The 21,618-nt window shown below is 45.4% G+C and overlaps 1 protein-coding gene and 1 long non-coding RNA gene across 16 annotated transcripts in view; one reads left to right on the top strand and one right to left on the bottom strand.

Moving 5' to 3' along the window:
* The window catches only part of LOC135363881 (uncharacterized), a 32,204-nt gene extending 29,241 nt beyond the window's left edge, over positions 1-2,963 (bottom strand). The window contains exon 1 of the long non-coding RNA XR_010410155.1: positions 1,833-2,963. This is a non-coding gene — a long non-coding RNA (uncharacterized LOC135363881). The remainder of the gene's footprint in view (positions 1-1,832) is intronic.
* Positions 2,964-10,217: 7,254 nt separating this feature from the next.
* NR4A2 (nuclear receptor subfamily 4 group A member 2) lies at positions 10,218-20,520 on the top strand. Of its 15 annotated transcripts, none has more exons than XM_064586561.1 (9): positions 10,221-12,421; positions 14,154-14,277; positions 14,778-15,626; positions 16,428-16,557; positions 16,971-17,134; positions 18,016-18,218; positions 18,611-18,627; positions 18,732-18,789; positions 18,936-20,520. In XM_064586561.1, exons 1-9 carry the CDS (start codon positions 12,387-12,389, stop codon positions 19,021-19,023), a joined length of 1,668 nt encoding a protein of 555 aa, XP_064442631.1. In that variant the 5' UTR covers positions 10,221-12,386; the 3' UTR covers positions 19,024-20,520. The 15 variants fall into 15 exon arrangements, 14 of the variants coding, with proteins under 14 accessions (XP_064442635.1, XP_064442631.1, XP_064442632.1 ...); XM_064586553.1 differs by having other exon boundaries at positions 10,228-10,954; positions 12,339-12,421; positions 18,611-18,789; XM_064586565.1 differs by lacking the exon at positions 14,154-14,277 and having other exon boundaries at positions 10,218-12,417; positions 14,761-15,626.
* Positions 20,521-21,618: the final 1,098 nt, after the last annotated feature.

Raw genomic sequence — 21,618 nt, 5'->3', positions numbered from 1 at the left:
CTCATACAATTTGGACATGTTTCAGTTTTAGCCTAATTCTCATCCTGTTAAATTTTTAAGGGTAAGGATAATGGAGAATGGAACTTATCACATTAAAAAAGGATAAGAAAGAAGCAAAAGAGCTTTAATTTAAAACTATGTGAGAAGCTGAAAGTTTTAGGAAAGTCGTAGTGAAAGAAAAATACCTCTTTGTAAGCTGCAGGAGAAAGAATTTCAAGACAAAATTAAATTAGAGATATGAAACATTTTACGGGAAGGAGAGACAGATGTGCTTTTGGAACCGGGAAAATACTGGTTAACTTTTAGTTGTGATCACACTTTGATGGTGTCTATGTGAAGCAAATGTTTTGGCTCTAAACTTGTTTCTGCCTTTTTTATGTTTCCTGTCTTCACCAACATGGAGACAGAAGATTAAGGCAGATTCTGACAATGATGAGGGTCAATCAGGAGTCTTTGCCTGTCTCATAAACACCATCCACTGATAATTCCATGTCTTTCAACTGAAAACCTCCTCCTGAAAACTATATAAGCTAGATTTGGGGGCAAAGTTGGAGAAAAGTGATCCTAGTACATTTTGCTACTCATAATTCATTCACTCGGGTGAGAGATCATGGTGTTGGAAAGGCCCTAAGACATCATCAGACTGTAATTATGTCTGCTGTCATGTAAATGAAGCATATAGTGACAACTATTTTTTCCTTTTAAGATAGTTTAAATGATATAGTTGAATTCATTCTTTTTCTGAAGTGGCCCTAATATGTTTTCTTTTTGAAAAATGTACAAAGTAAAAAATTGTCAGAAGACCAAATTATTGTATATTTGGTTATTCTTTTCCCATGAGACACAGGTACTCATATTACTAACTTTATGTACCTGAACACAATTATGCCCTTTAGCATCCTAGAATGTTAGTGTTGAAACGATCTTAGAAGCCATAATTTCTCCATTTGGAAGATAAGGAAACTGAGGCAGAGGGCGAGGCTGTAATTTCCGCAAGGTGGCACAAACAGGACCTAATTAAAACCCAAATTTCCTAGTCTTCCAACTCCCAGCAGAGTGAACCCCTTCACTACCTCATTTTGTCTTGATTGTGAATCAACAACCATTTCCTTAGCCCTTTTAATGCTCTACCCATGCCAGGGCACTTAAAAACTTTATTTCCGTCTGTAAATTATGTATCAGCGTCCCAGAAAATTTGTTCATTTTTCTGAGACATTTTGCTAAGGAAGAGATACTGTCTTACTAGTTCATTAATTGATAGTTACAAGAAAACAGACTACCTTCTGCTGTATAGGAACACCTTAATGGGTAGGAGGAGTGTTGCGGTGTGGGAAAGCCTGGCCTAAGTATGAAAGCTTGAACAGGAAGTCCCTACAAAAAATTGTACCTATCAAGAAAGCCCCTTTTAAGTGTAAGCCTTGCTGAAACTCCAAAACGTTGAACTATGGTAGAGTTTTGGAAAATTCAAATGTGCCACGTTCAAGACCTGTGCGGGGTTCAAGGCCAAAAAGGTATATGCAAAATGCTCTGAGACTGAGAGCATGAGTCCTGAAAGCCAGGGCCACTGCTGTTTCTTACTGGGCACCCTTTATACAACTTCCCAAATTCAAACAGTAATACAGCCCTGGCTCCACAAAAAACCTAAACAAATAATCCTGGTGGAGTCTGAAGAAAGGAAGGACATGATGATCCATATATAGAGAAGGATGTAGGCGGAACTCTAGGAGATGCGAACACACGCGTATACTTTAAAATATGCTACATCAGAACACTTAAGATGGAAGGTTTTTGTTTGGTCTTGAACCGAGGATTTGCCACCACAAACATCCTACCTGTACTAGAACGGGTGTGGGAGAGCGGAGAAAGCCTCCAGAGGTAGAAACCGGGCCGGGAGTAAGTAACACAGCGACCCCTTCACTAAACTCGGGGGCCGGGCTCGCCTCGGCCCTTCCCACCCGCGAGCGGCGCTCGGAACAGGGCGGGCCGGGGCGGGGAAAGCCGAGCGCGGCGGGAAGGGCCCGCGGCGGCCGGGGGAGGGCGGAGGGAGGCCGGGGGGGCGGGCGGGCGGGCGGCTTTATTGTTTCCGCGCGCCCTCCTCCTCCCGCGCCCTGCCCGGCGTCACTGGAAAGCCGCCCGAGCCGCCCGGCGGCGGCGGGTTATTTATAGAGCTGGCTGCGCGCGCGTCACGGAGCCCGGCCCGGCTGACGGGGCCGCTGACGCGCTTGGCCGCGGGGCCGAGTCCGCGGGGCTGCGCGCCGGGCGCCGGCGACAATGGGCTTCTGTGTGTGCAGCTGCCGCCGCCGCTGGGGGTCGGGGGAGGGGGGCAGGCGGCCGCTCCCTGACCCCCTCCCTCCGGCCCTCGACCCTCCGAAAGGTAACCGGCCTCTTCTGCCCTTGGCCGGGACAGCACCCCCCCTCCCAAACCAGCAGCTTCTACCTTTTTTTTTTTTTTAATTTTACCAGTAAGTTTCGCTGGGCCCAGCCTCCCCGCTTCCACTGCCCCCGTTCCCCCCTCTCCCCCCAACATGACGAGAGAGGGGGATTTAGCCGGCCCGGGGCGGCCACTGTGTGCGTCCCGGGGAGCGGGACCCGCACAAGGCGCGCCAGCGGGGGATGCGGTCACCGAGGGGCCGGGAGCGCCGGGCAGGTAACGTATCCTGGACCTGGAGCGGGGCTTTGTGTGGGTGGGGGGAGGGGAGCAGGGGTGGGTGCGAGCGCCGGGCGGCCCCGCCGGGACTGTGGTCTCCCGGCTCCTCCGCCCCGCTGGCCGAGCGCACGAAGCCGATCTGGGGTGTAACGCCAAGAGCGAAAAGAGAAACTTCGGCGTGACTGACTAGCTGAGGCTCCTCCCGAGAGAACAAGATGAGAGAGGACTCCCCCCGCCCCTCCCTGCGGGTTCTGGCCTGGTACGCCCCACCCTGCGGAAGGAGGGGCTGGCGGGGCTTTTAGGGACTTCCTGGGATGCGGAGACCGGCTCTGAACCAGCCCCTCTCAGCTGCCCGGAGCTGGGAAAGCTTGCTCTGGAGCCTCTCGCACGTGGCAGGCAGGCAGAAAACTTGCTGTGCCTTCTAGGAAATTGCAATCGATTTGTAATGCAGTTTCGCTAATTGGGAGTTCAAAATTAAACTTTAATAAAGCATTTGTGTCGTCTCGTGTAATTGTGAAAGCTTCCATCCGTCCTGGTAGATAGACTCTAAGTCTCAAGTTAATGGCGCTAAGCTAGATTCCCCCCCCCCCCCCCCCCCGCCCCAGTACAATTCCGTCAGCCCTCGTCGGCGCAGCTGGATTTCCGTAAGGTACAGATGTTGCTAATGGCAGCTTAAGCACGGATGGGCAGATAGCATACGGAATGCAACATGTTGCCATATGGTTCCTTTAGCCTTTCACCTTCAGGGATATCAATCACATATATTCTGGGAGGAACTTAATGACTCTCCGAACGGCAAAATGAATTACCTGGTACAATTTATATCCCTTGACCTGATACGTTATAACAACAGGGAGATAGCATCTCAGTTTCTGTGGTATAAATTGAGCTACAGAGCTACATTTCAAATTCTGTAACATCTATTTGTGGTTTGAGGGGCCCTGTCAAATCATTCTGGCTGTAAAATCTGGTTTCTGTATTGCTTTCCTCCTCCCCCCCCGTTCAGAAGAACGATACAAAGTTTTTAAAGTTTAGCAAAACTGTTGTCTTAGAAATTGCCAGTCAGCCAACCAAATACTAATTAATGAGACTATGGAGAAATGGAAAATATGATTTCCAATGCTAGTTACTTAAGAATTAGTAATATTTAGGAACACCATACTTTGGGATCCAGAAAATTAAAGTACTCCTATAAGAAATATGTGTTCTGTGAGTTGTTTCTATATAACTCCTAAGCCCATTAACTATTTGAAATTCTTTTTTTAAAATAAACTTTATTCTTAAATGTAAGAAAGTAACTTATAGGAAACAGTCCTCAGAAATATGAAATATAAGAAATATAAGGAGCCAAACAATTCTATACACAACACTCCCCCCCCCCCCCCACACACACACCATGTGTGTACTTGGATCATCCATGTGGTGGTACTGGTCATTTGTTTTTCTCCCCCCAATATGTTAATGACAGCATACTGAAGTCACTGTTTAGATCCCAGTGGAATGTTTCTGTAATATTTCACAGGTCTTACTTTAAATATCGGTGACTAATAAAATGGTTGATTGCCTCTAATTTCAGGTTATACACATGGTTGTCTCTTAGTGTATCCCTCCTTTTTCTTCCACTAATGCGGAGAGGCAACACTGGTAAACAAAAAATAAGGGTAAAAAAAAAGTAAATAACTTATGAAAAAAAAGTTTTTATTGTTACCTATTAAGTGATATCTGAAAGCTATGGATGTACTATCGTTTAAAAGATTTTGCTTCCAACAATGTGTAAACCACATTAATTCATGTGAACTGATAGGACTAACAAAATATACAAAACAGACCTAAACAATCTAAACAAGTACATATTTTCAGTCATGTCAAGTTTCAGAAAGTTAACATTCTGGAAGTTTGTCTATAGATCATGTCCTTTCAGAATTATTTTGAAATCACAGGATAATATTTCTCTTTTTTTTCCCCCCTCCTCTTGAAATGGGTGATGATGTGTTACCTAGTGCTTGGGTTAGTGTGATCATGTTGGTAATTATTATCAAATAATATAAGACCTTTTGTGTATTTATATAGCAGAAAATCTTATACAGAACACATTAAGCTATATATCTGAGTTACGGCAACCGTTGCTGGGGGCTGTTTTTGGTAATCTTTTAACGGCTAAGGTTTTCTCTCTCACCAGTACTCAATGTGTTTTAACCCTGATCAGAAGTGAGCTTGTCAATAATGACTCCATCTCCATGACTTTTGAATAGGCAGTGAGTGTGTCCTTTAATCAGCCACACAGAACTCGCCTTATAAAGCTGTTATTGTCATGAGCAGATATTGCAGCCTTTTGTTAGGCCCCATGATTATTAACGTGTTCCTCCTTCAAAAGCCAGGCTGAAAGTCCTGCTGTGCTTCATTTCAGAATTCAAGTCCATTAGTAAATAAAATCCTAAGCAGCACTATTTGCTTTTTCTCAAGTTATAACATTACATATAGTTCATGAATAATTTCGGGCCCTTTTGTAGACATAAACTATGTATATTTTTGGTGTACATATACAGTAATAAAAACGATATGTATCTTGCATCATGACTTTTATTTTAAACGAAGATTTGATGAATGTCCATTGTTACTCTAAATGAAGTGGCTGGCTGCCAAGTCGATCCCTATAGCTGGAAAGTACTAGCATTGTTATTGTCTACCAGGGAATCACTTCCTATTTTTTGAGCTCTCAACTTCACCTCCCTCTTTCAATATTGCCCTTCCATATTGCTAATCTGAGATTTAGTTTGGAAATGAAAACTTTTGAAAATGTATTTGTATTGCCAAGAAGATTTTCACCACTGTTTCTGGTTGCCTGCTGGTTTACAGCCTTTATCTTGAGCTGGCATGTTTATTTTAACTGAAAATGAAGAAATACTCTTAGGACAGGGTATATTCCCCATGCTCTATGTAATTTTAATTGTGATGTAATCCTAGCTGCTTTCTTATTTTTTACTCATGAATGCATTTTAGAATATGTAAGATAGGGAAGATTGATGTGTTTCTCATGGTAACATGGGACAAGTTATGGATAGGCATTAGGCCTCTAATAGAACTCTGCATTCAAGTGACTGGGGATGGGGAGGAGAGCCATCAGGAAAGAGTATATAGTCCCACTGCACTGGCCCTGTTTGGTTTTCAAATTTAGAATCTACATTGCTGCATTGGAAACTTGTTTCCCTCTTTTATAGCATTTCATTTTTAAAGAATTCTTTAAAAACTGTCAATCTGTAAATATTTAACCAGCCAAACAGGAAACAGTCTTTTATTCTCAGCTATATGCAGCTTTGTTTTTATCTGGGTGAGTGTGAGTGCCATGTAAATACCACATAAAAATTTGACTTGGTTTTCCTTACTTTGACTGAAGATTGACAGGGGCTTCTTTAATTAATCTTGTTCTCTTTCATGTTCTGTATTCAGATATTGAAATACAGTATTTTTATACATTTATAAGATTGTGTTTGCATTTATTTAATTTATGTTTCTTTTTTTAAAGCATGTAGCCTTGAATGTTTGTTCTACTTTTTTTTTTTTTCCTTCACATCATTACTCTGGTACTGCTTGATGTAACTTGATTAGCTCCCTCCCCAGTCATGATTGGTAATTAAAATAGGCATTAAAATTAGTCACTTAGCAATTTTGCTGTTCAATTGGCAATTAAATTACTTAATTGCAATTAAAGTCCTAATTTTAATTGGCAAAATGATAGATGTAGATTTAAGATAATATGTATAAATACTTTAATAAGTGTCTATATAAGGATTACTTAATTACTCAACTTCAAGTTTATGCTGTTAACTTTAGAACTTTTAAGTGAGCAATGAAATTTATATTACATCTATTCAAAGGATATGGTAATTAGATTTATTACTTATCACTATAAGGGTCCTTGCTATAAGTTACTTTTGTAGTGTTAAAATTGTAGACTTGATAATTGCAGAATTATGATGAGGAAAAGGGCATATATGTCTTTGTCATAATATATCAGTGCAGGATCTTCATTTTTTATTAAATCGAGAGGTTCCTATCCACCAGTTAGTCTGAGGAAAAAATCAAAAAGTGGTTATTTTATCATTAAAAGTAGAACAAAAACTAGCCAGCTATGATATAAATACAAAAACTATTGCCAAGTGTATGTATTTTATCTACTTAAAATGCTATATAATACTGTGATAGTTACTAAGGTTATTAGCTACTTTTAGAATTCCAAGTGTCCTTGATATTTTCTTTGCATATAGCAACTTATTTTCAGAATCTTTAAAAGGTCTCTAGGACTTTGTACAATTTAATGACCAACATGTTTACTGAAATTAGCAACGAAATCTAAAACCAAAGTCCCTTACTTGCTTGATCAAAAAGAATTCTTACATAGAAAATATTGGTGGTTGCTAGAGGCTGGGAGAAGGGGAGAATGGACAGTTATTGTTTAATGGGTATAGAGTTTCAGTTTTATAAGATGAAGAGTTATGGAGATGGATAGTGGTGGTGGGTACACAACAATGTTAATGTATTTACTATCACTGAACAGTATACTTAAAAATGGTTAAGATGGTAAATTTTATGTTATGTGTATTTTACCACACACACAAGAAGAAAATAATTAAGTGGTTAGTTTAAAAGCTAATGTTTAGGAGATGGTTACTGAGAGTCAAGCATTAGAGAGAAGATGAAGGATTTTTATTATGCAAAATACTTTTTGAGTGGCATGAGGCTTTACCATATGTTCGGTTTTATAATTTTAATTTGCAAGTAGATGCTTCTAGAAAAAAAAGAGTGCTGTTTTCTGCACATCTTTACACATTTCTAGAACTGAGTTCTGAATTGAAGTAAGAAATAATTTTGCATTTAGTGTTTTTTGGTTAAAAAAATGGGCTGAATAAAACTGCGTAAAAGCCACAGCTACCCAAAATGTGAATATCAGGTAAGCAATGGACTTGTTTTGTAAGCATCTTATAGTAAAGGAACAAATGGTTGGTCAATTAATATTCTATTAATGCAAATGAAATGGCAAAAGGAAAAAAAACCCAAAACCTTCAACATTAAGAACTGATTTTGTAGTTCCATAACTGAGTTTTTTTTTCAAAGTGAAAATTTCTATCACTAATGTAAAATTTCCTGCTGGTGGCAACAAATGCCATGAATGTAAATTTATCCAAATATAACTTAAATATGTATCTCATTTTAATGTTTAAGATAGTTTCCATTAAGTAATTTTGTTAGGAAGTATCTTAAAGTTACCTCAACTCTTGCAGTAAAACAGTTATGTCTATTCACTATATCTGAATTGGTGGGCTACTCTGAGTTCATTTTGGGAGAATCGTGAAAGAAATCCCTAAAGACCCCTTTCCCATGCATTAAGATAGAAAATCCTATGGGATTACGTCCATGTTTGCTTTCTAAATTATACCAAAAGCTCAATTTTATTAAGTATAATCTGTCTAGCCATGCATAAAATAAAATACTTCGGTTTAGAGGTGAGCGTATTATTTATATTGATTTTTTATAAAAATGTTTTACATATGTGTCAATGCATCCTGCTTAATATTGGTTAACATCATAAAAGACAATGTAGTAACACGACTTTTCTAAATGCTTTTCTGAGGTCATCTAATAGCATATATTGATAGAATTAATAATTTTGTCACTTAATTTAGTTGGTTTCAAAAGAAGGAGCTCTTTATGCATAAGACCAATTTTTACTCCTATTTATTTTAACTTCTTAAGAAAAGAGAACTTCATTGGGAATAACTTTACACATTTATACATGGCAATAATTTAAAGTTGTATCCAGAATCTGGACCCTGAAAAAAACTAGTGTTGTCATTCTAATTGAGTTACAAAGTAGTTTGTATTCTAGAACCTATGTTTAAAAAAGAATCTTGAAGGGTTGTAGTCATATAAATGCAAAATTTCAGTTTCTTTTAGCCTAAAGCATCCTTTTAACATTTTCTAAAAGGTTGTTCAGTTCTACATTTTGATTCCATTATATGTGTAATTAAACCTCTGTGCACAAAAGCATTCTCTTATGTACTAGCAAATACACCCACAGGAATCCTCTTCTAAACTATAATTTATTTAAACATGTAATCATAGGATTTTAAAACATGCTTTCATTTTTCCAAACTATATGCCAATTTGAGCTACTTGGTGACAAAATGAGAGATTTTATTACTATTTTGATTTTTTTCCCCCTGTGACCTAACAGTGAGTTAAACATGGGCAGGAGGAAAAAAAGAAAATCTATTGTGAACCTAATTCCAAGTGTTAGACTGTTTCCCCTTTTAAGAAAAATAGAAAAGAATAAAAGACTTGTAGTTATTTATGAATTCCAGCACAGTATGAATATTTGGGCCTGCAGCTTGCTCTCCTAGGGTTTGGCCTAAGTAGTGAATAGCTAGCTGGTGAGTGAGGGGTGTGTGTGTGTGTGTGTGTGTGTGTGTGTGTGTGTGTGTGTGATCGTCCTGAACGTTGTGGAGTCAGGCCCCCTACTGACAGCATCAGTCAATTACAGACATCGGCGGTTCTACTGAGACTTCGTTCCATCACAATCTGGTGGGGGCGGGGGGACACAGGAGTCTGGAGTTCTGAGCAGGGTCCTTTTTTTACACTTTATGATGCCTGCGTTGTATGCTTCCCACCCCGAGCACATCTGAGCCCTACCAAAAATGCTAACCCTGGAAGTAACTTATCCAGTAATTGGTTTAAATGAGTTTGTCAGTCTTGCGTCCAGTGTGTCTTCCTAAGAAGTAACACTTCCCAGGAACTAGAATAGGAATTTGAAGAAGAGAGAGAACTCATACAAGTTGTAGGATGCAAGGGGAAAAGTCCACCTTTTCCCTCTTTTTAATGTTCTATCTAACCCCTCCATTTCCAGTTACTACTAATAATTATAATAGCTGCTGTGAAAACTGCCTCTCAGTCTTGGGTGCATTAAGACTTGGGCAAGGGCTCTATCAAGCCCGACTCTACAGGTTGCTGTTGTAGAATGACGGACCACGCTACAATGTTTGTCTTCTTCAGAGCTCACTGTAAGAACTCCAGAACACTTTCCACTCTCTGAGAGAGAGAATTCTCAGGTTGTCCGCAGACTCAACCCAGGCTAAAGCCAAGTGTTTTTAAGGGCCATAAAGGAGGAGGAACTTGTGCAGGGAATGTATCTACGTAGATGGGCGTTATTTGTGTGTGGAGGGTGATAGTTACAACCTTAAAGTTCTCCTGGCCCCCGCTTTCCGAGGAGTGTATTAAAAAATAATAACCGCCACCCCAGCGTGGCTGCGCTTGAGTTTCCGTCTGCCTGAAAATAGCTGCCAGGAGCCTGGCCCACCGCTGGGATCAAGGAAAGCTCCTCCTGGCAGCGCCCTGCTCCCTCGCGGAAGAGGAAGGGAACCCGGGAGGGCGCCACCGAGCTAGAGCCGCTGCTATTTTGGGCCCAGCCCCGCGGGTGCGTCAATGCCTGCGCCCCTGCGTCACCGCCACCCCCACCCCTTTCCTTCTCCCCTGCTCTCCAAACTCTCACTTTTTCCCTTTCGTTCGCATGGAATCGCTCCTGCCCACGGGGCGCTGACGCTACCGAGCTCATGCTAATAGGCTATTCTTCGCCCTCCTCCCCTCTTCCCCCTACTCACACATCCTCACTCGCCATAACAGCCCCCCCTACACACACACACACACACACACACACACCCTCTCTCTCTCTCATACACACACACACACACACACACACACACTTCCTGGTTTTATTTGTACTCCGGCCCGCTGGGGCACCGCTGAGCCGCGGAGGCGGCGGCGGCAGCAGCGGCAGTCGCAACATCTGGGGGAAACTTAAGGTGGTCACGCAGGTTTTCCAGAGGCTGCGGCGCAGAAGAGCCCCCGGCTTCCCCAGGCAGTCGCAGGACACCTGATGGCTACGCCTCTCCAGCCGCTGGGGAGCGAGCAAAGGCTGGGGTGCAGATTAGAGCTGAGCAGCTCCAGAACGCGGATAGTTCCCCGGCGCTTCTGGCCCATCCAGGGAACACCAGGATTGGGGGCGGGGGGAGTCGCCAAGGGGCTCCCGCAGCCTGGAAGCGAGCCACGCCGAGGGAGGTGGGGCGGCTGGAACTCTTCGCGGCCAGAGAGGGGGACGCTTCGGAACCCTCTCTCCCCTCGTCCCAGCCTCTTCCAGCGTCCCCGGGAGAAGCCCTGAGAGGCCCGCCCTGCTCCGGCCCGAGGAAAGCGAAGGGGGCTCGCTCTCGGGAGAAGCGGCGTCTCCTTTGCTAGAAAGCGCCTCGCGCCCTCAGCCTGGTGGGTGGACTGGCTTGCAAAGTGGAGTCGGCGGTGACTGGGGCGGCCGCGGGGGTGCGGCGAGCTACCACAGTGCACCGGGTCCCTCTCCTGGAAGGGCTGGGCGCACAACTTTACGCTAGCGGAGATACCCCACCCCGCCCTCTCCCCATGTTTTGTCTTTCCCTCTTGGCTCTGAGACGAGGCTTCGAGAGCCCTTGTGCTTCAGAGGAGGGTTGATTTATTTCTCTACAACTTGTGTTAGGGTACGAGTTGGTGGGCATTGAGGAGTGTCGAAAGTATCAGTGTTGGCCAAAGGTGAGGTTCGAGCACCTTTCTGCTGAAGGCGCACCTGTTGCCCGCTGCTCGGCTGTATTGTCTGCGAACGGGAAGTGGGCGATGCCTCACTCTGACTTTCGGGATCCCTAAAGGGCTGGGTCACTGTCTCCCTGTTGCCCTCTCTTCCCCTTTCCACGCACCACGTCCTCGCTTGCACGTGGGCACTGCAAGGGAAGAAGGGAACATAGAGAACAGGCCCTACCCAGTCCCTTCCACCTTGGACTGTGTGTGTCTGTGTGAGGGAGGGGGGCGGGGAGACAGAGAGAGAGAGAGAGAATGCTAACGCCAAAGGAGAAGGCCTTGGACAGGAAAAGGGAGAATAGGGATATGCATCGGGCTAGGGAAATCCCACCTTAATTGCCTGAACCCTTTGAGCTTCTCGGGTCATGGGACATCTGTCCGCGCTTCAGCTAAGGGGGGTGACAATTGTAAGTGCATGAGGTTAGGGCACTGCCAGGCACACCCCATCCCTCACCAGTCCAGGTGCTGGCTACCTGGCCCACGCCAGCGTTCCCTTCCGCCAGGGGCTTTTGTTGCACCCTCCCCCACATGTGAGCCGCCGGGCGGCAGCGGTGGCCCGGGGTTTAGGGGAAGGCGAGGTGAGATGTCGCGGTGCTGCGGGCTGCGCGGACCTGAGTGGAGAGGTCACACCTCTTTCGGAAAAAAAAAAAAAAGAAAGAAAGAAAAAGAAAGAAAGAAAAAAAAAACCAAGCTGGCGACCAAGGTGAACCCAGAACGGTTCCCACCTTAAAATCGGCCCTGCTCGTGACGTCAGGTCGGAAATATACCAAAGCGAGAGCCGGCCAGGAGTCCGGGGAGCGCGGCGGCGCGGCGATTGGGCGGCGGGCCGCTGACGCGCGCTGACGCGCGGAGACTTTAGGTGCATGTTGGCAGCGGCAGCGCGAGCCACATAAACAAAGGCACATTGGCGGCCAGGGCCAGTCCGCCCGGCGGCTCGCGCTAGGCTCCGCGGTCCTGCTCTCTTGCCCAGCCGGCCGCCTTCTCCTGCTCCCTCCCGGCTCCTGGCGACTAGGTTACCTTCGCCCCTCTCGCCCACCCCTCCCAGACCCTGCTACCAGGACTCCCGGAGGGAACTACACTTCGGCGGAGTTGAATGAATGAAGAGAGACGCGGAGAACTCCTAAGTGAGTAGGTACAGCCCGTGCAGCTCGAGTTCCTTTATCCTTCTTTCTTCTTTTGCACGTCTCTTCTTTCCACATGGGTGGTACGGGTTTTCTCGAAGTGGGCGCCAGAGGGTCGGAGCGCGAGTGGGGCCGGAGGATGGGGAATAAGTGCGCGCGGCTACGGCGGTCATTTGTCCGAACTCCAGCTTTGGCACTAGGGGGGAGTTGGCTCCCAGGAGGCTTCTAGGCTCCTCATTGGTGGACGTGGATGGGAGACTTGCATAGTTTGGGGAGCTGTGGACTTGCCCGGGGATATGTGCCCAAAGTTTGCTCTTAGAGTGGAATTGATTGTGACCATCGGACAAGGAGACTCCCAAGTCCTGTATATACGAGGGGCCTGGACGCTACCCACAAAGTGACAGGGAGAAAGTTCTCCAGTTTATGTGTTGCTTGGGAACTGTGTCACCGCGGCTGGCTGGCGTGCCAGTGTTTCCTGAGTATTATTGAACGAGGGGTGGTGTTGGTGTTCGTAGAGTGTCCTATTACTAAGTTGCCTGAAATTTCTGCTTTTGACACATGCCGTGCTTGTGTATGTGAATACGTCAGAGAGAGAGAGACAGACAGCGGAGAAACAGAGAAGAAAGAGTACAGTTATGAAGCTGCGAAGTTACCAGGAGGTTAATATCCAGCACAGGCATATAGCTCTCAAAGGCTGTGTGTGTCATGGGTCTCCTTTCTTTTTACTTTTTCTGATTAACCTTCCTCCCCAGGAAGCAAGGTAATGGGGGAGGGGGGAGGAGAATAGAAGGAGCGGATGTTTGGCTTTTTTCATTAGTAATAAGATTGTCTATGCTCTAGAATGTCTTCCAAGTGGCAACATCTGAAAATTACTAGGATACAAGATTGCCTTGTTCCACCGGCAGGTAGGCAGATTGTGGAAGGCTGTATAGGCAAGGTGTTCGGCTTCCTATGTTGGGAAGCGCTTCTAACCTTGGTGCCAATACCAGATAAGCAGTGTTTCCCTCCCTCTGCAATTGACCTAAGATGCTCCTGGAAAAAATAGGGTCTCCCCTTCCCACCCCTTGGCCATTAAAGATGTTGAAAAACAAGTTTCCTGGAGAAGTGAATGGCAATTCACCTGTATCCTCAGTCCCAGTGTTCTGTCAAAAACACTTAGGAAATCCAGATGCTTCCATGCAGATTGCCTTCAGGGCTGCCCAGGCCTTGAGGGCATTCTGTAATGCATAGGGATGGAGGGAGAGATTATTTTCTCATATTATATTTATGACTTCTACTTTCTTTACCCCCTCCCGAAAGAAAAGCTAGTTTCACCACAGAAAAATTTAGGAGAAATCCAATGCTGTATTTTATTAAGCTCTAGTTTCTTCTTATTTGGGTCTGAATGAAACTAAAATGGAAATGACACTACCCTCCCATCCCCACTTCCACTCCCACCTCCACCCCACCCCCACATTTTAGGGTCCAATTTATTACATCACAAGTATTAAGTAAGTACATGAAGTACCTTTTCTCCTTCAGAACCCTCTCTCTGCAAGGATTTACACAGTGCAATGGGTGGCATTTTGTGTTGTTTACAATCATCTCTTCTACACATTCATTTTAACTGCTAAGTTTGGTAAAGGCAACACAATGAAACAATCAAGGAGGGCATAGAAGGGCTTGCCTGGTGACCCTACAGATGGCCAGCTGAATCTGTCGGGAAAGTCACCCTGAAGCTTCCTGTGTCTGTATTTCAGGGAGGAGATCCGACAGGCTGGACTCACCATTGCTTTTCTAAAAATCTTGGAAACTTTGTCCTTCGTTGAATTACGACACTGTCCACCTTTAATTTCCTCGAAAACGCCTGTAATTTGGCTGAAGGTTAGTGCAACTTCATTTCTTTCTTTCCTTCCTCCGAGTTCCCTGAACATCAAGAAACAGGGCAATACGATCTTCCTCAGCAAACTCTGTAACTTAATATTTTCCCGGCCCATCATCATCAGGAACAACATTCTCATTGTGCAATTCAACCTCATTTCTAGAATAAGCTTGCTGAACCCTAGCTTCAGAGAAAAGGCTCATATTAGCGGGACTGTTTTTGTGAGGGGGTGAAGAGGGAGGCGTTTGAAATATACGGGAATAGAGACCCTCAAAAGCTTTCTAGCTCTGGGTCTTCCTTGGACCAGCCTTTCCATGCCCTGCACTGTTTTGCCCCACAGCATTCGCGCTCTCCGCCCTTCCTCTCGCGTCCCTACATGCTCTCTGACCGCCGCGGGCTGCCGGTGTAGCTCCAGGTGTACCCGAGCCTGGGAGAAAGTGTTCAGTTGACCAGGCTGAGTGTATATTACCCTGTTTCATTTCCAGCCATGCCTTGTGTTCAGGCGCAGTATGGGTCCTCGCCTCAAGGAGCCAGCCCCGCTTCTCAGAGCTACAGTTACCACTCTTCGGGAGAATACAGCTCCGATTTCTTAACTCCAGAGTTTGTCAAGTTTAGCATGGACCTCACCAACACTGAAATCACTGCCACCACTTCTCTCCCCAGCTTCAGTACCTTTATGGACAACTACAGCACAGGCTACGACGTCAAGCCACCTTGCTTGTACCAAATGCCCCTCTCCGGACAGCAGTCCTCCATTAAGGTAGAAGACATTCAGATGCACAACTACCAGCAACACAGCCACCTGCCCCCCCAGTCCGAGGAGATGATGCCGCACTCCGGGTCGGTTTACTACAAGCCCTCCTCGCCCCCGACGCCCACCACCCCGGGCTTCCAAGTGCAGCACAGCCCCATGTGGGACGACCCAGGCTCTCTCCACAACTTCCATCAGAACTACGTGGCCACCACGCACATGATCGAGCAGAGGAAAACGCCCGTCTCCCGCCTCTCCCTCTTCTCATTTAAGCAATCGCCTCCCGGCACCCCTGTGTCTAGCTGCCAGATGCGCTTCGACGGGCCCCTGCACGTCCCCATGAACCCGGAGCAGGCGGGCAGCCACCACGTGGTGGACGGGCAGACCTTCGCTGTGCCCAACCCCATCCGAAAGCCCGCGTCCATGGGCTTCCCAGGCCTGCAGATCGGCCACGCGTCGCAGCTGCTGGACACGCAGGTGCCCTCGCCGCCGTCGCGGGGCTCCCCCTCCAACGAGGGGCTGTGCGCCGTGTGCGGCGACAACGCGGCCTGCCAACACTATGGCGTGCGCACCTGTGAGGGCTGCAAAGGTTTCTTTAAGGTGAGCGAGGACGGGGGCGGAGAAGACAGGTAGGGGCCCCCTAGTGCCGGGAGCCTCGGAGTGCGCGCTCGGCGGTGGTGCAGACAGCCCAGTCCTAGTTCGTGCAACTCCCGGGGTCCGCGGAGGCTGCCCTGCAGCCGCCCACGGCCTATGGCCGAGGCCTCTGGGTGCTTGAGAAAGGGAAGTAGCTAGACCGGGAGACCTGGGGTCGCATCCCACCCCCCCACCCCCCCGCACGCAGCTGACCCCGGCAGGCCCCAGCCCGAAGTTGCAGAAGCCTGAGTTGGAAGAGGGTCATTTGCATGTGCTAGGAGCTGTCTTCTCTGTTCAGATTGAAATTGGTTAGGACAGAGAACCGTGTCTGAGCTAACCAAGTGGAACAGAATTCCCTGTGGTCAAATTAAGTGATCTCTTTATTTCGCCATCCTGATTGAATAATCTTATCATTTTAAATAGAGAAGGTCTCCAAGGAATGTAAATAATATGAATGCCCACGGATTTGTATTTACTGAGCGTCTCCTTCTCCTTCTCTTGGCATATAAAACACAGCAAGGAGCGGCAAGGTTAGCTCAAATGTTAACGCTATCAATTTTCTCCTGTTAAATGCCCTGGGGGAGGAAAACGAAAAGAAAGAGAAAGAAAAGGAAAAGGAAAAAAAATTAAAAGGAGTTGTGTGTATGTGTTTGTTTGTGGGGAGGAGTGTAGATCCCAGCCATTCAGAAATTGTTCCTGGATTCCCTCGGTCGCTGGATTTTCAAAAGAAAAAAAAAGAAAATCGGTCTATATTGTCTTCTTTTGCAGCGCACGGTACAAAAAAACGCAAAATACGTGTGTTTAGCAAATAAAAACTGCCCAGTGGACAAGCGGCGCCGGAATCGCTGTCAGTACTGCCGATTTCAGAAGTGCCTGGCTGTTGGGATGGTCAAAGAAGGTAGGTCGGGACAAGCAGCCCACTCCCCCGTCTGCGCCCGCGGGAAACTGCCGCTCCTATTCCAGTCCTATTTTCCACTTCCCAGCGCTGGGGGGTTGTTGGGGGGGGGGTGTCTCCGGGTTCCCCCTCATCCGCGTCGGGCCTCGCTGACCCCGCAGCTGCCTGCTTGCCCATCCTGCCCTGGAGAAAGCAGCCAGGCCCTTCTCGCCCATTTGGAAGAAGACATAAAACAACCCCACATTTTTTTTTTTTTTTTTTTTTTAATGCTTCACGTCAGTGAAGGCTTTACAAGCGGTGGGACCCTGCGCAGCCCTGCTGGGCGCCCCGTGGCTGTGGCCTTCCCCCCGGAGGGGCCGAGGCGGCAGCTGGGTCCCGCTAGGGGGAGCGACGCTAACCCATTTATTCCTTTGCAGTGGTTCGCACGGACAGTTTAAAAGGCCGGAGAGGTCGTTTGCCCTCGAAACCGAAGAGCCCACAGGAGCCCTCTCCCCCCTCGCCCCCGGTGAGTCTGATCAGTGCCCTCGTCAGGGCCCATGTCGACTCCAACCCGGCTATGACCAGCCTGGACTATTCCAGGGTAAGAAGCTGGCGGGGGTAGCATGTGGACAAACCGACAGATGGGCAGGACCCCTTCCCACACCCATCACTAAGCCCCAGACTCAAGCAAGGCTGTGGCTTTGCAGCCCTAAGCAGAGCCACAGGAGACAGGCGACAGACAAACCATGTTGCTGGGAGTGTAGACACGAAGACAGACAGAGAAGAGAGGACAGGCCACAGTGATCACATCTCTGGGAGCCCTCCTTTTCACTGCCATCGTACACACATATACTCACACACTAATGCCTCTAATGCCCAAACCAGAGGAGTGCAAAATGCCCCCCACTTGGATTTTATCCCCAATCTTCCATAGAGATGCTTTAATCCTCATCCTCTGTGGCACCCTCCGGGTAGGGGATGCCTGCTTGGGGGTTGGGGAAGGGAAGGAGAAAGGTATAAGGAGTGGCAATGGGGTGGGGAATCAAGTGGTCAGATTCCTTTTTTGCCCCAGCTGTGAGAAATGTGTGGGCTTTAATTGGAGGAAGTATGTCGGGCAAACCTAGAAGCCACTGCAATTTTATTAAGATTTGCAAAGGGCGTCTCTGCTCGAGACCCACTCTGGGACTGGCATGAATACTAACGTGTCAATTGTTTTGTGGAGATAAGGGTGAACATTTCCCAGGGCTGGATGGCACTGTATTTAGTCCGTATGGAAATGGTAATTTACATATTTAAAGCAGCGACCTCATAGCACCATCCCTAATTGAATTAATTGCCCCGGAACATCTAATTTCCTTACTGGTCAGAGAGAGGTTTAATTGTTATAAAAACCTGGCTCCCCTACTAGAAGCGGGGTTAGCAATTTCACGGGTTATATATTTTAGAGAACCTCATTAAGTGCTTTTTAAAATGAAATTCCAGTTCCAGGCGAACCCTGACTATCAGATGGGTGGAGATGACACTCAGCATATCCAGCAGTTCTATGATCTCCTGACTGGCTCCATGGAGATCATCAGGGGCTGGGCTGAGAAGATCCCGGGCTTCGCTGACCTGCCCAAAGCCGACCAAGACCTGCTTTTTGAATCAGCTTTCTTAGAACTGTTCGTGCTTCGATTAGCGTACAGGTAATGGAGGAGGCAACCCAGGGAGGCTGGGAAAGGAGGAGGAGAGGAATAAAGAAGAGAAAGAAAGAGGAAAAGGGGAATCAAAGGGGGAAAGAGAAAAGGACAGAAGAGGAAAATGAAAGAGGGGTAGAAGAAGGAAAAGATAGTAGACAAAAGGAAGAGAAGGGAAGGAGTGAGACCAGAAGCCTTGGATGAATGGAATGGAAGTGGGATAGGGGGCGTTCTTGATTGTTATGAAATTAAACCCTTTCAAGGTCTACTGGTCTACATTTTATTAACTCTTCCGTAATTAGGTACCTCTAAATCCCTCATTTATTGCTCTTCAAGTAATTAGTTGTTTAGCTTTTCTCTCTCTCTTTTTCTCCCCTCTCTCTCTTTGGTATTAATTGCAGGTCCAACCCAGTGGAGGGTAAACTCATCTTTTGCAATGGGGTGGTCTTGCACAGGTTGCAATGCGTTCGTGGCTTTGGGGAATGGATTGACTCCATTGTTGAATTCTCCTCCAACTTGCAGAATATGAACATCGACATTTCTGCCTTCTCCTGCATTGCTGCCCTGGCTATGGTCACAGGTCAGTACTTCAAGTGCAGGGCACGTCTCCAAAACTGCCCACCAGGATTTGTCCCGGTTTTCCCTTGCCACTGATCCTCCCTGCTTCTGCCAGCTAGCTAACTGCTTTGTGTGTTCCTCTTTTGTTTCTGATTGTGTTTTCTGCAGAGAGACACGGGCTCAAGGAACCCAAGAGAGTGGAAGAACTGCAAAACAAGATTGTAAATTGTCTCAAAGACCATGTGACTTTCAATAATGGGGGGTTGAACCGCCCCAACTATTTGTCCAAACTGTTGGGGAAGCTCCCAGAACTCCGTACTCTTTGCACACAGGGGCTCCAGCGCATTTTCTACCTGAAACTAGAAGACTTGGTACCACCGCCAGCAATAATTGACAAACTTTTCCTGGACACTTTACCTTTCTAAGACCTCCTCCCATGCACTTCAAAGGAACTGGAAAGAAACCTAAAACTATCCAGAGGGGGCAAGTCACAAGGCAGAGATATCCCCATGAGCTGCCTCAGCTCTAGCTGGCCCCCACCCCCTCCATAAAATCCCAGTCCCTTGATCCTTAAAGAAAAAAACAAAAACAAAACAAAACAACAAAAACTGTTGCTATTTCCTAACCTGCAGGCAGAACCTGAAAGGGCATTTTGGCTCCGGGGCATCCTGGATTTAGAACACGGACTACACACAGTACAGTGGTATAAACTTTTTATTATCAGTTTAAAAATCAGTTTATTGTTCAGAAGAAAGATTCCTAATGTATGATGGGAGATGTTTGACCATGTTTGGTTGTTGCAGTTAAGACAAATGTAATACACACACACACACAACACAGAGTCACTCACACATTGTAAGGGGACCCACAAGTATTGCCCTTTAAAAGACTTCAAAGTTTTCTGCTGTAAAGAAAGCTGTAATATATAGTAAAACTAAATGTTGCGTGGGTGGCATGAGTTGAAGAAGGGAAAGGCTTGTAAATTTACCCAATGCAGTTTGGCTTTTTAAATTATTTTGTGCCTATTTATGAATACATATTACAAATTCTAAAAGATAAGTGTGTTTGCAAAAAAAAGAAAAAAAGAAAAAAAGAACTACACAAAAAAGGGACAAGCATGTTGATTCTAGGTTGAAAATGCTATAGGCACTTGCTATTTCAGTAATGTCTATATTATATAAATAGTATTTCAGACACTATGTAGTCTGTTAGATTTTATAAAGATTGGTAGTTATCTGAGCTTAAACATTTTCTCAATTGTAAAATAGGTGGGCACAAGTATTACACATCAGAAAATCCTGACAAAAGGGACACATAGTGTTTGTAACACCGTCCAACATTCCTTGTTTGTAAGTGTTGTATGTACCGTTGATGTTGATAAAAGAAAGTTTATATCTTGATTATTTTGTTGTCTAAAGCTAAACAAAACTTGCATGCAGCAGCTTTTGACTGTTTCCAGAGTGCTTATAATAGACATAACTCCCTGGAAATTACTGAGCACTTTGAATTTTTTTTGTTTTTTTTTTAAATGTCTAAAATTGTCAGTTAATATATTATTTTATGTTTGAGTAAGAATTTTAATATTGCCATATTCTGTAGTATTTTTCTTTGTATATTTCCAGTATGGCACATGATATGAGTCACTGCCTTTTTTTCTATGGTGTATGACAGTTAGAGACGCTGATTTTTTTTTCTGATAAATTCTTTCTTTGAGAAAGACAATTTTAATGTTTACAACAATAAACTATGTAAATGAACAGAATTTTGTCTTCTTTCTGGGTCAGGAAGAAATGATGACTAAACAGCAATATATAATAATAGAATTGGAGATTGATTTAGGATAGGTCACTTATTCAACATTTGAGTTTCAAACTGACAGCCTAGATCTATTCTAGCAAAAGAACCTGGGGAATTGAACTAATTATCCAGAAAATTCAGTACAATATTTTTCCTCAACCAGAATTTTTGAGTGTGTCAACCTGCATTTATCAGAATCAACTGAGGATATCTTAACTCTTTTGTTAATTTTGCTAGTAAGTGCAGCTTTCAGAAGAGAAGTTTAGGAGACCAGGTAGCTTTTGAAGTTCTGCAAGGTCTGAAGTCCTCTCAAGTTTTTGTCTTGCAGAATGTTGAGGGAGTATCTTTTTAAGACTCAGGAAGTTAATATGGATTTGAAGTGTGTTGTACATTATCTCTGATTTTTCCAATTCCTCTACTGATTACCATTGTAAAGGGTCTTGGAAGAAGGGCCAAGCAAGGGCCTTGGGTCAGTGGTCTTAGCATACAGCAGAACTCAGGAGAGGTGTTTCTTACAACTTTTTGTTGTCCTCCTTCAGTGGATAGCGATGATGTACACTTTGCACTTTTAGCATAATATCTCCTTCTTTAAAGTTTTCCAGATAAATTATAAAATAGCCATTTGTCAGAAGCTGAGTCTGGTGCAAGTAATCTATACCACAGCCTCCAGGATTCCACCCAGCACCAACTTTTAGCAAAGAAAGCCACTAACGCTGTAGACACCCTCTTAAGGTCTGAGCTTCCTTCTGCTCAACATCCTGGTCCTTGGGCAGTGGAGGTCCTGCCTGATTTGCTTCAGGCTCACGGTGAATTCTTATCACAAGATGGGGACCATCTTCTTCGCTGACCCTAATGAATTACAGATGGCTTCTGGGGCACTGAAATTCAGAGTGTTACTGTTTTTAAAACGCAAAGTTAGAAATTGCCAGTAAATTGCCGCAAGAGTTCTTAGGTGGTTTTACTTTGCTTCCCTCCCCCGCTCCCTTTTTTAAAGACAGGTTTTGTGTGTGGGAGAAAAAGAGAGAAGGCAGGTTTGGTGATAATTTAAGGTTAT

This window comes from Mirounga angustirostris, unplaced genomic scaffold, assembly GCF_029215605.1.
Source record: "Mirounga angustirostris isolate CCGP_5_RB_7025 unplaced genomic scaffold, mMirAng1.0.hap1 SCAF_3, whole genome shotgun sequence".
In the NCBI taxonomy this organism is placed as follows: Eukaryota; Metazoa; Chordata; class Mammalia; order Carnivora; family Phocidae; genus Mirounga; species Mirounga angustirostris.
The sequence above is the reverse complement of the archived record's forward strand: the minus strand, read 5'-3'. Positions and strand labels throughout refer to the sequence as shown.

What these genes read in the sequence shown, in the direction of transcription:
- NR4A2 (XM_064586553.1), top strand. Translation starts at nt 12,387, where the DNA reads ATGAATGAAGAGAGACGCGGAGAACTCCTAAGTGA. An exon ending in GCTGCAAAGGTTTCTTTAAG is followed by an intron (nt 15,627 to 16,427) that starts GTGAGCGAGGAC and finishes CTTCTTTTGCAG; the next exon opens with CGCACGGTACAAAAAAACGC. An exon ending in TGCCCTGGCTATGGTCACAG is followed by an intron (nt 18,790 to 18,935) that starts GTCAGTACTTCA and finishes TGTTTTCTGCAG; the next exon opens with AGAGACACGGGCTCAAGGAA.